Here is a 13254-nt window from a genome sequence, read left to right on the forward strand (position 1 = left end):
TGAAGATGCAGGTTTGCTTTATTGGGTTGTGTAACTCATGAAGGTCTATCAAACTACAATACGTGCAACCAACACCGATGTGACATGATAGATAGCCGAGCGATCCCCCGTTCATGCCCCTTTCTTTGAATGTCTTATCCCGCGTGTCACCAACGATCGGAATGGAGGAAACAAGACTCACTTTCCTCGCTTCGCTTCATTTTATCCAACCCGACCACCTACCGAGCCTCAACGTATAGGAGTTGGGAAACACGAAAGGGCGCCAAGACTCCGGTACGTATCCGCTTTTACATTGCACACGCCATCTGTCTTTCTCCGTCTCTAGTTCCTGCACATGAAGTTCCGTTTTCTGGAAAGCATTGCCGACGGACTACCAATATGACCTAAGAGTTGGTCCAGTCGAGCTTGAAGGTGGCCGCAGAGACCTGGTAATCCCTGAGCGCCGTGATGGCACCCTCGGGGGTAGTAGCGGTGACGAGGATGTCGGCGTTGGCGGCCTTGATGAAGCCCTCCTCGACGCTCTTGTTCACCCACTCGAGGATGCCGTCGTAGAAGCCGTTGATGTTGAGGAGGCAGATGCCCTTGTCGTGAATGCCCAGCTGGTTCCAGGTGGCCGTCTCGAGAACCTCCTCGATGGTGCCGTACCCGCCGGGCAGGGCGACGAAGCCGCTGCCGGGGCCGCCGGCGAAGACCTCCTTGGCCATCATCTGCTTGCGGGTGTGCATGTCTTTGACAACGGTGGTGCGTCCGTAGACGGTCTCGTCCGGGACGTACATGTTGTCCTTGTTGACGGTACCGTAGGTGCCGTCACGCTCATACTTGACGAGGGCCTCGGGGATGATGCCGTGGACCGAGTCCGGGCCGGCAAGGGAAACGAGTGTCTTTGCCACCTCTCCCATCAGGCCGACGGTTCCACCACCGTAGACTGAGATGTTTGTTAGTACATCATGAACTAGAAACACATTGGTAGAGGTTTTGCCTCCTATGTTTCATCTTGTCTGAGAAGGGTTGCGCCACATGTTGTCATTATATAGTGACTCGGACTTTATCGCTGCCCAAATCGTGGATGGAGATGGGGAGTCGACAGGTTTGAGTGAGATAAGGAGCGTGAGGACAGTGACTCACCAAGATCAATGTTGTTCTCGGCCATGATTCTTGCTAACTCACGAGCGGCTTCCATGTGCTGAGGCTTGAAACCGGGAGAGGCGCCGCAGTAGACACAAATCTTGGTCCTCTTCTGCACGCCATTCGTGGTACCGTTGGTGCCGTTGGTGTTACCATTCGTGGTTCCGTTGGTGTTGGTGCCGTTGCCACTGGGTGTGCCATCCCGGGATGCCGGGAATGATGGCAGGGGGGAAGGGCCGCCGGACTGCATAATGTTCGTTGCTTGCTTGATTTGTGATGAAAAATTGTTTTACTATAGGATGAACTCCCAAATAACGTGGCTCTTGAGCTTCGAGGTAGAAATTTTTGTTGAAGAAGGGAGAAAATGCTAGAGTAAGTAGTTTGCGAGTGAGATGGTACTCAGTCTTTACACTAAGAGGCGCAGTTATTGGAGGTGAAGATGACGGAGGATTTGTGGAGAAAGATAGTATGAGGTTCCGTTCCGGCCAAGAGACAAGAGTCACAACGGAAAGAAAGTACCCGGAAGACGCCGCCTTTTTCTGCGGTATTTCCTCAAGGTTCTGACTTTGGGAAACGAATCCAAGTCCACAAAAAGATCAGAGAAGAAGAGCCCAAGAGAGAAACTGAAAGTTAGGGGAATAGGCAGATGGCGGTGAAAAAGAGCGCTGTTATATACGTTCCTCTCGAGACCCAGAAAGGGATGCTAGTTTGTCTTGTTGGTTGGTATGGGCTCAGGGCAAGTGGACAAGTGTGTTGTTGGCGAGTTGGTGTATCAATTATCCTAGCAACCACCTGAAGGGCAATAAGAAACAAAAAGAAAAGAAAGATTGGACGAGGCGAGAGGAAGCACAGATGGCAATGAGACAACGAGATGTCAGTTACCGCCACGGCGCATGGCGACGGGCCGAAGTTCTGGGTTTAGCGTACTAGCTGGGACAATCAATGGCTTCGAAGGGTTCGCTCGGGGATCCGTGGCTCCAGTGCCGGTACAGTAGTGTAGGCTTTAGTCGATGCGTGGTATTCCAGCTGGGGAGGAAAAGCAAAGCAGACTCCAGACCCAGAGAGCCCCCTTCCCCCTCGCTGGTTGCTAAACCAGAGATTAGGAACGGGGTCGGGTGACGGTGGTTGACATGGACGTGGACTTGGGACGGTGACGGGGGAACCAGAAGACGGATCCGGGACCTGGGTCTAGTACCTAGTAGCACATTGTACCCTAAGATGGAGAGGTACCTTTGTAGAAAGTCTGATACACTTTTCATCGACTCTGTTGAATTCGACTGGTTCAGCCGTTTCCGAGACCTGATGGGTTCGGGGGCACCCTAGTTTGCCTGCGTGTTTGGTTTGTCAACTTGTTACGCTGCGACTGGCCCGCACCAGTGAAGTGTCCAGGTGACATGTCGGAGGCGAGGTCCGAGTCCAATGTAGTGCGTAATTCAACCTCGACGACTCTAAAGCTGGGGTTGGCTAGGTCCGTCCCGCGGGGATGTCCATCCGGAGCTGAAGAAAGGGAACCAGGAAGACTCAAGTCATCGATCGAAACTCAAGAGCCTCAATGATCGAGCGTTCCAAGCACCATTCTCCGTGAACTATCGACTTTCAACTATTCGAGTAGATGATCTGGGAAGGTAGCTGCAGTAGTGACAAAGGTGACGAAGAACGGAAACTGGGAGAGACAAGAGAAAGTACCTAGGGTAGAGACGAATGTCTCTTGATTCGAGGGCGGTCGCGTATGCTCGGTATGACAACGACAGACACCCGCGTGTGCAACGTGCCGCTGACGAATGGACGGAATGGACCACGGGAGGCCGTGTTCGCTGTCGATTGGACTGGTGTTTGATTGTACGTGTACGGGTTGTCAAGATGATGGAGAATACGATGTGCAAGAGATCTTTCTGGGTGTCAATGGAACCCAATCAATCGTTCACTACTTCCCAATCAAGCAAGGATGGAACACCAAAGGTACAGAGGTTCAATGCCTCTTTGGCAGGTGCATCTAGCATCGACATTGCACTTCCAGCAGCCATTTGTTTTCCCTTCAGCGTCTTGGCCCCCTGTTTCCCCCCCAAGCCTACCGCGCCATTCTGCTGGGATCGTGGCGGCGCCTCGGCCGTTGATTCGCCCGCACAGCACGCAATTTGTCCCGCCCGCCACCCAGCCTCCAGGGTCCAGTTTGCGATCCAGTGCTTTCCAAATTCCGGGGCCATGTCAACCCAATCTCCGTGAAGACTTTCCGACTTCACTCCTCCAGCACCCGATATCGCTGGCATACTCGGCATCTGCGCCGGAGAAAGACACGGTTTCACTTGCCATTCTACTTGACGAGTTGCTATCATTGCAACTATCAGTAGCCGAGCTGCCATACGCCATCGGTAGCCGAGTCCGCCGTGCAACGTCCCCGCATCGCTTCTCACGAGCACGCGATCTGTCCTCCGCAGCTTCGCGATTTTCAACGTCCTCTCTCTAAAGACATTGTAGCGCATTGTGCAAGATGTCTCAACCCGCAGCAGCAGCCGGCGCTCGCCCTGCTGGCCAGCAGCAGGAGCAAGGCGTGAGTCTCTTACCCACGCCCACCGCGAATCGCGCCAAGAGGCCTTGAACTAATGTACCATGATCGCAGGGCATAAGCTTGACGCAAAAGCTGCTACTTGGAGCTTCTATGTATTTCGGCATGAACTTGCTCATGAACAACATGTTCTCCAAGACGCAATCCGGTACCCAGGTCAAAGATGCCGACGGCAATGTTGTCAACGTACCCGCGAATACCGAAGACATTCCGCCCTACCTGCTCCGCCCCAAGGAATTGGACGAGGGTGCGACCTGGAGCCAGATCCCGCGCAAGTTGGCACCTATATGGCCAATGGATAGCTACATCGACGTGACCGTCACTATTTCCGACACCTTTGTTCCGATTCCTCTGGCCCAAACACCCTCGGAAAAGGTTGTTCTTAAGGAGGAGAAATTCAAGATTGGCAACTACAGCGAAAAACGCTCCATTGATACCACTATCGAGGTGCCGCCCTCCGTGCAGAACAATGGTACTCTTTGGGGCCACTTTTACGTTTCACTGCCCGGTAGCCAGCCCGATCCTCACGTTGAGACCTACGACCCAGCCTCTGCCTACTACTTTGCGTTCCCTCTCACTCAGTACATCCCCAAGAAGAAAAAGTTCAAGACCAGATCCCTTCTCGAGGGCAAGGCCGAGGAGGAGGTGGAAGAGGTGGCCGAGGAACAGGAGACTGGGCCCGTCATTGCCAGTTACTACCACCCGAATGCCAGCTTCTCCATCATCCCCAACACTGGAGTGCTCGATTACCGCCAAACCCATCCCGCAATTCGCCAGTTCCTCCATGTCGAGCCGACTGGTGCCAGAGATGGCTCCGGCCAGCATTCCTGGTATTGTAAGTTGCCCTTTGCGCTATTCTTGGCGAACAGAACTAACTGCCATAGACCCTATTCTGTTTGTCAATACCTTTTGGCAACTCAAGAGTCAAATGATCCTGCTCAATGACACCGTCACGTCCGTTCCTCTGCACATTGATTTGAACAACATGCGCTCATGGCAATTCAACACTCTGGCCGCGATTGAGGCTAGTGCGAAGGAGTCGGCACGCCAGGCTGCTTACGGTGGATCGCTGCCCGGTGGCGGCGACGGCTCCGAGATTGAGATGGTCAAGGAGATCTTTGGCGACACGAACCCGATTCTCCTCGGCATTACCATTATTGTCAGTATTGCGCACATGATCCTAGAGACGCTTGCTTTCGGTTCCGACATTGCGCATTACCGCAAGAAGAAGGATAACGTCGGTATCTCGGTCCGTTCCATCCTAGCGAACGTTTTCATGCAGTCCGTGATCCTGCTTTACCTCATCGACAACTCGCAAAATACCAGCTGGATGATTCTGGGTGGTCAGGGTATCGGCATCATTATTGAGCTGTGGAAGATCACCACCATTGTCAACGTTGCCGTCAAGGCTGCGCCAGCAGGCTCATTGCTGCCGTTTAAGATCGTTGTCGAGGACAAGCACAAGCTCAGTGAGACGGAGGAAAAGACCAAAGAGTACGACGAGATTGCCTTCAAGTATATGTACATGGCTGGTGTGCCTCTGCTCATCGGTTACGCCATCTACTCGCTGGTCTACGAGACGCACAAGTCTTGGTACTCGTACATCATCGCCACGCTCGTCGGATCGGTGTATGCTTACGGCTTCCTCATGATGGTTCCTTCGCTTTACATCAACTACCGACTCAAGAGTGTTGCACATATGCCTGGCAAGGCCATGATCTACAAGTTCCTCAACACCTTTATCGACGACCTTTTTGCATTCACCATCAAGATGCCGTTCCTCCACCGTCTGTCCACTTTCCGCGACGACATCATCTTCTTCATCTACCTCTATCAGCGCTGGGCTTACAGAATCGACTACTCTCGTGTCAACGAGTTCGGCCAGGGTGGTGAGGATGAAGAGGACGATGCGGCTAAGGCCAAGGCCAAGGAGCTACTTGAGACCGACCCCGCTGTCGAGAAGGTAAAGCAAGTGGCGGGTAAGGCCACGGGTGCCGACACCGGCAAGGCCAAGAAGAGAAAGTGATTAGTTGATGTTATACGGCTGAGGAAGAGAGTGCAGCCAATATCGTGTACATCATGGAGTCGGGCACAAGTAATACACATGAGCCTTGGCAGCTACGTGTCCAGGGTACTGCCTAATGACTAGCATGGATGGGACATAGCTAGTCGAGACATGAGGCTACAAATGTGATCAAGTCCAGTCTTCATCGCAATTCACATCTCTCGCGCATGGTGCATCTCATCTGCAAAAGCACATCAAAGTACCGCATGCACGCTTGGACAGAGGACGAGACGACTAAGAAAGTGTTGAGGAAAAGCAACAAGCAACTGTTCAGCTGAAAAGGGGGCTCCGCATGTCTGTGTACAAGGGAGACCGGACAAGCCAAGTCAAGTGAAAATCTGGGCAGAAGATCCAACAGACATCCGTATTCTATACGTATAATTACTACCTCAACACGCTTGCAATATCCCACCGGACAGATCGTTGATTTGCCTTTTGTAAGGTTCACGGCCTACGGGTAGAAGAATGGCCCCCCCTTTGCGGCACGGAAACTCTTCTGAGGGTCGCTTCGCGGCTAAAGATGCCGCTGAGAGACGTGACAGACTACTTGGTAAGGTAAGAGTGCCCCCCGAACCGAACAGGGGCCCCGGCAGAAGAGTCGCTTGGCGGGGGGTTCGCAGCTGTCGGAGCCCCGTGCCTGGTAGGGCAGAGACAAGCTCGTATGTCACCGCGCCTATCAGAGAGTTCCATTGGGGAACCTGGAAGGGCCCGAAGAGGGATGACGCCAGGTCCCCTTCCAACGGTTGTGTTTTGGGGCTAGGACGGTGCCAGCTCCACGTTCTGCTTTGCTCCTGTTCTTCGATTGAGGTGCCTCACCTTACCTTACGCACTAGGCTATTCATACCTCAAGGTAAGGTGCTGGTATTCGTAGACGGTAATTAAGCACGTTACCTTAAGGTAAGGTCAGCATGTAATAAGGTAGGGTACGGAGCACCTAGGCATCCATTGCTCATCCCCTACCACCTAGTACCCGAGTTATGGACCATGTGGCATGGAGACCTTTTAGTGTCGGTCTTTCGTCAAAAGGTGGAGAATTGCGGGATCTGTATACCGAAAATAGTTCAGAATGATTGCCGTCGTTCCTGAGCTGCATAGCAAATAGCTCTTGGCCTCTCCTGAACTCGGTTGATCGGATCGTGTCCACGCAATTCAGTGTTTGAATGGAATGGATTCAAGGTGAAGGCAGAATGTGTATTTCGTAAGATGAACGTGAGGTGGTTCTGCAGGTTTCATGGAAGGTGACGGGATTTGGGAAGCAAACAAGAAGGGCACTCCCCGTCTCCCCTTGGACCCTCTCCGGTTGGGGCCTTGCAAATGTCATCGACAATACGAAGAGTTAAAAGTTGCCCAAAGCAGTCATGGCTGACCAGGTCATCCACTCTCAGAGGCACCCTCAAAACCTAAAGTTCCCTCGACCTTCCTCCGTCTTTGACAGCCGCATAATACTTGTCTTTTAGAAGTTAGGAAGATTGGATCCAGTCCGTTCCTTCCTTCGCCCAGCCAGCGCAGTCAACTAAACACACACACCGGGACCAACCAACCAAGGGAAAATAAACGACCGAACGCAATCTTTCTCAAACTCTCCAGTCTCTTTTCTTTCGCTCTGGTTTCCGTGTCCTTTTGTCTCGTATCTTTTCTTTTCCCTAAACTTTCTTTCCACATTCCTGCCTGCACTACACTTTCCATCCTTTCACCACGTTGTCCCTCGACGTTTTCCTCGTTGCCGTCTCGTGGGTTCCTCCTCTACCTATTCAACCTCCATTTGAGCCTCTCGGTCCCTCCGTTTGTCACATGCCCGGGTTCCCCCGTCCATCACTCCAAGTTCGTCCCATGCGTCCGCTCCGGTCATGACATACGGACGGCCGCATAGGGTCCCCCAGCAACAACCACTTCGAGAAATTTACTTTGAAGCCCGCCTAGCACGCTTCAAAGAGCACAAGCACAGGCACACAGGCACACAAGCCACACCCAAAAGTTCGCCGGACTACAGCGAACGCACCCGCCAAGCAGAGCTCCGGACCTTCGGTTCGATCGACGGGGATTCGAGGTCCACGCTGCCTCGTACGCAGTGGACAGTGGAGTTCCACAACGCGTACCTGACGTCTTCTCATCATCCCAAATAGGGTCGTCCCCGGCACCCCGTTCGCTCCAAGGGGAGGGAGCCAAGGCCTACTCTACGGGAAACGTAAGCTACAAAACCTGTTCGGACGGTGTGGCCGTGCCGCCCGCGTGCCCGCGCCCGCCGTCCGCCATTCACTTCGCTCCAGCTCCAGCTCCAGCTCCAGTCCCCTGATCCCCCAGTCGGGATATTTTACCCCCCAAAGGGCCCAAAGGGGGCGCTCCTACGCCCATTTATCATTGGGGCGCGCGCCGCACCGCACCGCCAAAATCCGACTACCCCTCGATCCCATTGTTGTGTCGCCGCCGCCAAGCAACACTCTCCTGATCCCCCCAACGATTCCCTCGAAAAGGACACTTTCGAGGGAACCGGAGGGCTCGCCGAATCATGAGCAGCCCTACCGTCGGGTCCCTTCTGGCTGCCATTGCGACACTCGTCAGCGATGGCCTGCGTATCTTGAAGTTCGCCGATAAGCGCCAATGGGGACCTGACGAGCACGAGCAATTGCGCCTGCTGGAGGATACTCTCGACGACGCCAAGAAGGACTTTCAGGAGCTATCTGTCCTTGTCAACGGACAGCGCTATTATATGAACGACCGCAAACGTGAGTTCACAAGCACACTTACATCGTTCTTGATTACTTTGCGCTGGCTTGGGAGATTGGTCGAGACTTTCCAGAGCCCTGCCGTACAGCGGAGGGAGGGAGGCCTCTGCGATTACCAGCCAGCTCCCCATCAAATCTCGCTTCGTGCTAGCTCACGTCACGCACAGCTGGTTATATATGAACCCTCGCTAACTATTTCGCCTTCAAGCTCCGTCAATAGCCGAGTTGCGAGCTTTACAGTCCAAGGTTGAGCATCATATCGACAACTTTAAAGATTGGGCGAGAACAGGCGGACCGATCAATCCGGTTTGGGCACGAGAAACGACGCAATTGCGCCGCGAACTGCATCGCGCACAATGCCGAGCGGCTAGGAGGATATTCGGGGCAGAGCAAGAGGCCTCGGCAAGATGCCTGGGCGCCTTTCTCGTCTACAGGAAACAGCGGGAATGGCAAAGTCGGCCAGCTACTTCGGAGGAGGAGCACCACCGACGACACGTGGAAGAGGTAGTAGCATGCAACACGAGTGGCAAGTTCGAGCGGTTTGGCGACGGAGGCATCGCATTCGTTTGCGACTTTTGCGACGGCCATCTTGTATGGGAGGACTTGGAGAGCATGCCATCATTACGGACAGCCGAAGAATCCAGCACGCGCCCAGTACCGCCTATTTCGCCTACGACCGGGATGCCAAATTGGCAGGCGACCGGGTTCACCGCCGATAAACGAAGAGAGGAGAAGACGGTCATATTTGCGCCTCTAGCAATAGCGAATCATATAGCGCCGTATCAGGGAGACTGGGTAGCTCGACTCCTATGTCCTTTCTGCGATGAGGCGCCATATACCGAGGCAGGCGGTGATAGCGACGATGAAATGCGGAATGCCCAGGACGAATCCGGTTTCGAAGATCTCCAGGCCTTCCAGGAGCACCTGGAGTGGCAACACACAGCTGCATCGATACCCGCCGTCCCCTTGCCCAAGGCAGCCAAGGACTGCGTGGTGATGTGACATCATTAATTCGACAACGATGTTTGTTGGTGGCGTAAAAACGGCGGTTCGTTCGTTCGTGTACATATATTCACAGTGTGTGGTCTTGACAATGGCGAGGCGTTGGGGGCTTCCAAAGAGGGCGGACGATGTCTCATCCGCACCTACGACTTATGGAATTATTATTTACTTTACTCGATGTCAGAAGGCTTTCCACCTCTTCAAATGTTGGGGATGGTCCTCACCACCGGTCTGGACAGACCGATGCAGCAACAGAGATACCACAGTCAGGTAGTGCTGGATCACAATCCACATTCAAGGCGCAAAAACCAATTCTTGTTTCGTTGCCCCTCTCCGTCTTCCCCTGCATCCGCCTGAGAAGTCCGTGCCGTAGTTTGATTGATGTACATGAATCAAGAAAGATATACACAGTCGCCAACATAACGCCCAACATCGTCAAAGAACCTTTGCCATTCTCAGGCCAAAGGATCCAATACCCCCAAAGGAAGGGAAGAAAACCGTTCCTTGTCCTCATTTGCATCGCCAAAGGAGGCAAACCAAACCCCGTCCCTCACTTTAGAAGAACCGCCACCAAAAGAAGACGATAACAATGAACCCCAGCGCTCCGAGGGGGCCGTACTGCTTGAGCAGCAGCTCCCAGTTGATCCTCACAGCCGCGCGCCTGTACTTTTTGCTGTCGTCGCGCAGACGGGAGCTGAGCTCGCCCATGCGCTCGAGGGAGTCGCCGCGGTACAAGAGGTCCTCGATGTTCTTGGTCATGACTTTGGTCACGTCGCGCAGCTCGTCGTTGAGCTTGTCGAGGTTCTGGGAGGCGCGGGCGTCCGAGTAGGTTGATTTTGTGCGGGAGATGAAGGTGTCGAACTCCATAAAGGCGTAGGGGCGGAGGGAGGGGGAGTGGAGCTGGGAAACGGGGTAGGTTGTCGTGAACTCGCGGGCGAGGTCGGAGAGGTAGGTGAAGGCTAGCTTGCGCGGGTAGGATTTGTCTGTTATGCAGATGAAGGTGATGTCCGAGTCCATTAGGTAGCTGTTTTGGACACAAAGGTTAGCAAGAGTTCCTTCTTCTTCTTTCGACTGGCTCCTCTCGGTGTAAAAGGGGTAGACAGGAGAGGGGTAGACGGACTTCAGGTTGTAGGCGCCGCTTTCGATGCTGGCTTGGGGTTCCGAGTTACGGGTGAGCTTGCGCAGGACTTGCTTGATTTGCGACTTGACTTCGGAGAGAGCTGCTTCTTGTTGCTCGTCGTCGACGGAAGCGCAGAGCATGAGGCCTGGGGAGCTGGGTGTTAGTGAAGGGTGGCTTTTGGTATGGGGATGGGTGCGCGCGCGCGCGTGCGTACCGTCAAGCCTTGCTATTTGAGTTGAGCGGATCATTGTGTGTATGTGTTTGCTTGCGTGTGGTATTTGGAAAAGTATTTGTCGTCGTTCGTAGGTCAAAAGGGTAGGTATAGCAAAGGAGCTGTCGACGGTGGGTTGGTGTTGTATCGACGTGTCCTCTGAGGTAGCTTCGATGCCTATTCTTAGGCTATCCGGATGCGCGGGTTGACGAGAAGTTGTACTCGAGTGGCTTGGTATCTCCGACTGGGTTGATCAAGTCACGGGCACTTTTTCGAAGTACCGTCCAGATATTCGTTGTTGTGTCCTCTTTTTCGAGCCAGGGGTGGTCGCTTTTTCGCTAGCAAATAAACCAAAAACCAAGGATCGCCGTCGACAATATGTCCGGGATGTAATAGGGACGGGAGCTCTCCACGTACTAGTATTGAAGATGACACCATGGGCGGTCATCACTGGCCAATTGGAGGGCTTACGCGGGGGCGTAGCCCCTGCGCATTTGGTGGTCGATGTGGCGCCCGTGGCTCGGTCCATCCAGCCTTGTTTAGGTACTGCGTACTGAGAGCATGTTACTTTTAGGGGGACCATCCAACTCACTCAGTACTCTGCTCTCATGGGTTCTACTTCAACTTTAACCACCTCACTTACACACATTTGAAGGGAGGTGCGGCGGGAACATAAACTCCTTCCGCCATATCATTATCTGGCACAAACCACCTGGGCTATTCCAAGACCTCGGGATTTAATGATAAGGACTCGATTGCTCTCTTTTTTAAACTGTTTAGGGCGCCGTAGTCTCATCTTTGTTATTGATGTTAGAGTGTCGTTTGTAAGTTCTCAACATGTGTTTACTACCTTATTATCTCGTGTCCGGAAACCGCTTTGTGGGAAGGAACAATCAGCAAAGGAGGTCTTTTCCATGTTATCAAAACTGCGACCGTGCCTTCCAGAAACGACATGATTCTTTCACCAGGACTTTTAATAGCACAGTTCTTTGAATTCCTTTTGGCTAATGCCCAGTTCAGGAATCTTTCTATGGACATCGTAAACGTGAACCGGCAAACATCCTCCATCCACCCTGCCACTCACTCAAAATGGGAGGGGTCGCATCCGATATAGAGATGGCAGACGCCTGCGCTCCATCCTCGTCCTCATCCTCATCCTCTGGCCTCTCCCCTCCGCCCACCTACAGCTCAGACTACGAGGGACTTTCCCAAAAAGCTGAGAAAGATTCTTCCAAAGAGATTGTCAAAGAGACTGTCGGCTCTCCCAATGCGCGGGAAGACCCGGAATCAGAAGCTATCAATACACAACTTCCCGGCACAGATCTGCCCAACATGGCTCGACGTTCGGCGCGCAACTCGAGTAAGCCCAAGCCCGCGACTGCTTCCCCGCCAAAAGTCGCCAAGAGAAAACAGCCTACCAAAGTGGTACCCAAGAAGGGCCCAAAATGGACAACGCAGAAGCTCTTGACGGATCCCAAGTCGCCGCTTGCCAGCGCGGATCTGAGAGTAAGTGAACCGTCGCAGCTTAGAAGGGATGATTTTATGTCATCCCAGAAATTCTTGTCTCGATTCTGGTACGCTAACTTACCGCGACCCTCTCTAGGCGATACTCTGCCAGCCAGCGGCATGGGACATACTTACGAAGGAGGAGCGTGCCGAGATCGTCAGCCTCTTCCCAGCCGGCACGCATATCATCGACGCCGGCACCGACGAAGCCCGCCCGGATTTTGACGCACTTCGCAATAACAACAACTTTCGCCACGACTGTGCCACGTACGCCGACAACATCTCCCAGGGCAGGCACGACCCTGAGTGGCTCGAGCAGGCGTGGGTTGCGCGCGAGCGGCGGCGGGCGGGCGACTTTGACGACTATGTCACGCAAAAGTTTGAGGATGAGTGGTCGTGCAAGGTGCCAGAGGGCTTTAAGCCAAACAGAAGTGGCGATGCACCAGGCCCCGCTGCGCCTGCGGAAGCTGGAAAGGCTCATGTCGAGCAGACGGAGGAAAACACCGACCAGACAAGGGGAGATGCTATCGACAAGGTCCAGGTGGAAGCAGAAGCCATCAAACAAGTGACGGACACGAAGGCTGCGGACACGACGGGTGACGCTAATACGGCAAAGGATAACGATGCGAGAGAAGCACCGGGCGTCGCACTTGGGTCTCCTCTTCCTGAAGACATCTCATCAGCAAAGATTGGCACAGCTGCTACCGAGATCTCCCTCGAAGAGCAGGTGCCAGAATCCTCGGAGGTGCCACTTGGAAGCGTTTCTCCTGACGATTCATCCCCAATGGCCAATCACCAAAACTCGAGCAAACAGACAGAGAAGCGGAAGGGAAAGAAGCAGGTATTCACAGAAGGAAACTAACAGAAGCTCATCCGAGGGAAGCATTATCGTGCTGGCGAGGCTCAAGAGGGTGTGAAGGTGCCGGAGCATCAATGCTG

The 13254-nt window shown here is 53.6% G+C and overlaps 5 protein-coding genes across 5 annotated transcripts; 3 read left to right on the forward strand and 2 right to left on the reverse strand.

Moving 5' to 3' along the window:
* Positions 1 to 383: 383 nt before the first annotated feature.
* Positions 384 to 1375, reverse strand: CPAR01_08408 (uncharacterized protein; the record flags this gene model as incomplete). Its single annotated transcript, XM_060492676.1, has 2 exons — positions 384 to 925; positions 1126 to 1375. 2 exons carry the CDS (start codon positions 1373 to 1375, stop codon positions 384 to 386), a joined length of 792 nt encoding a protein of 263 aa, XP_060349046.1.
* A 2238-nt stretch (positions 1376 to 3613) lies between these two features.
* On the forward strand, positions 3614 to 5714 carry CPAR01_08409 (cleft lip and palate transmembrane protein 1; the record flags this gene model as incomplete). The annotated part of the gene is made up of 3 exons (XM_060492677.1): positions 3614 to 3673; positions 3743 to 4523; positions 4573 to 5714. The coding sequence occupies 3 exons, from the start codon at positions 3614 to 3616 to the stop codon at positions 5712 to 5714; spliced, it is 1983 nt and encodes a 660-aa protein (XP_060349047.1).
* A 2545-nt stretch (positions 5715 to 8259) lies between these two features.
* Positions 8260 to 9478, forward strand: CPAR01_08410 (uncharacterized protein; the record flags this gene model as incomplete). Its single annotated transcript, XM_060492678.1, has 2 exons — positions 8260 to 8476; positions 8685 to 9478. The coding sequence occupies 2 exons, from the start codon at positions 8260 to 8262 to the stop codon at positions 9476 to 9478; spliced, it is 1011 nt and encodes a 336-aa protein (XP_060349048.1).
* Positions 9479 to 10033: 555 nt separating this feature from the next.
* On the reverse strand, positions 10034 to 10846 carry CPAR01_08411 (transporter sec22; the record flags this gene model as incomplete). Its single annotated transcript, XM_060492679.1, has 1 exon — positions 10034 to 10846. The coding sequence occupies one exon, from the start codon at positions 10844 to 10846 to the stop codon at positions 10034 to 10036; it is 813 nt and encodes a 270-aa protein (XP_060349049.1).
* A 1052-nt stretch (positions 10847 to 11898) lies between these two features.
* On the forward strand, positions 11899 to 13177 carry CPAR01_08412 (uncharacterized protein; the record flags this gene model as incomplete). Its single annotated transcript, XM_060492680.1, has 2 exons — positions 11899 to 12315; positions 12413 to 13177. The coding sequence occupies 2 exons, from the start codon at positions 11899 to 11901 to the stop codon at positions 13175 to 13177; spliced, it is 1182 nt and encodes a 393-aa protein (XP_060349050.1).
* Between the last annotated feature and the right edge of the window lie 77 nt (positions 13178 to 13254).

The sequence above is a fragment of the Colletotrichum paranaense genome, assembly GCF_030867605.1.
Source record: "Colletotrichum paranaense strain IMI 384185 chromosome Unknown Scaffold_6.1, whole genome shotgun sequence".
Classification (NCBI taxonomy): Eukaryota; Fungi; Ascomycota; class Sordariomycetes; order Glomerellales; family Glomerellaceae; genus Colletotrichum; species Colletotrichum paranaense.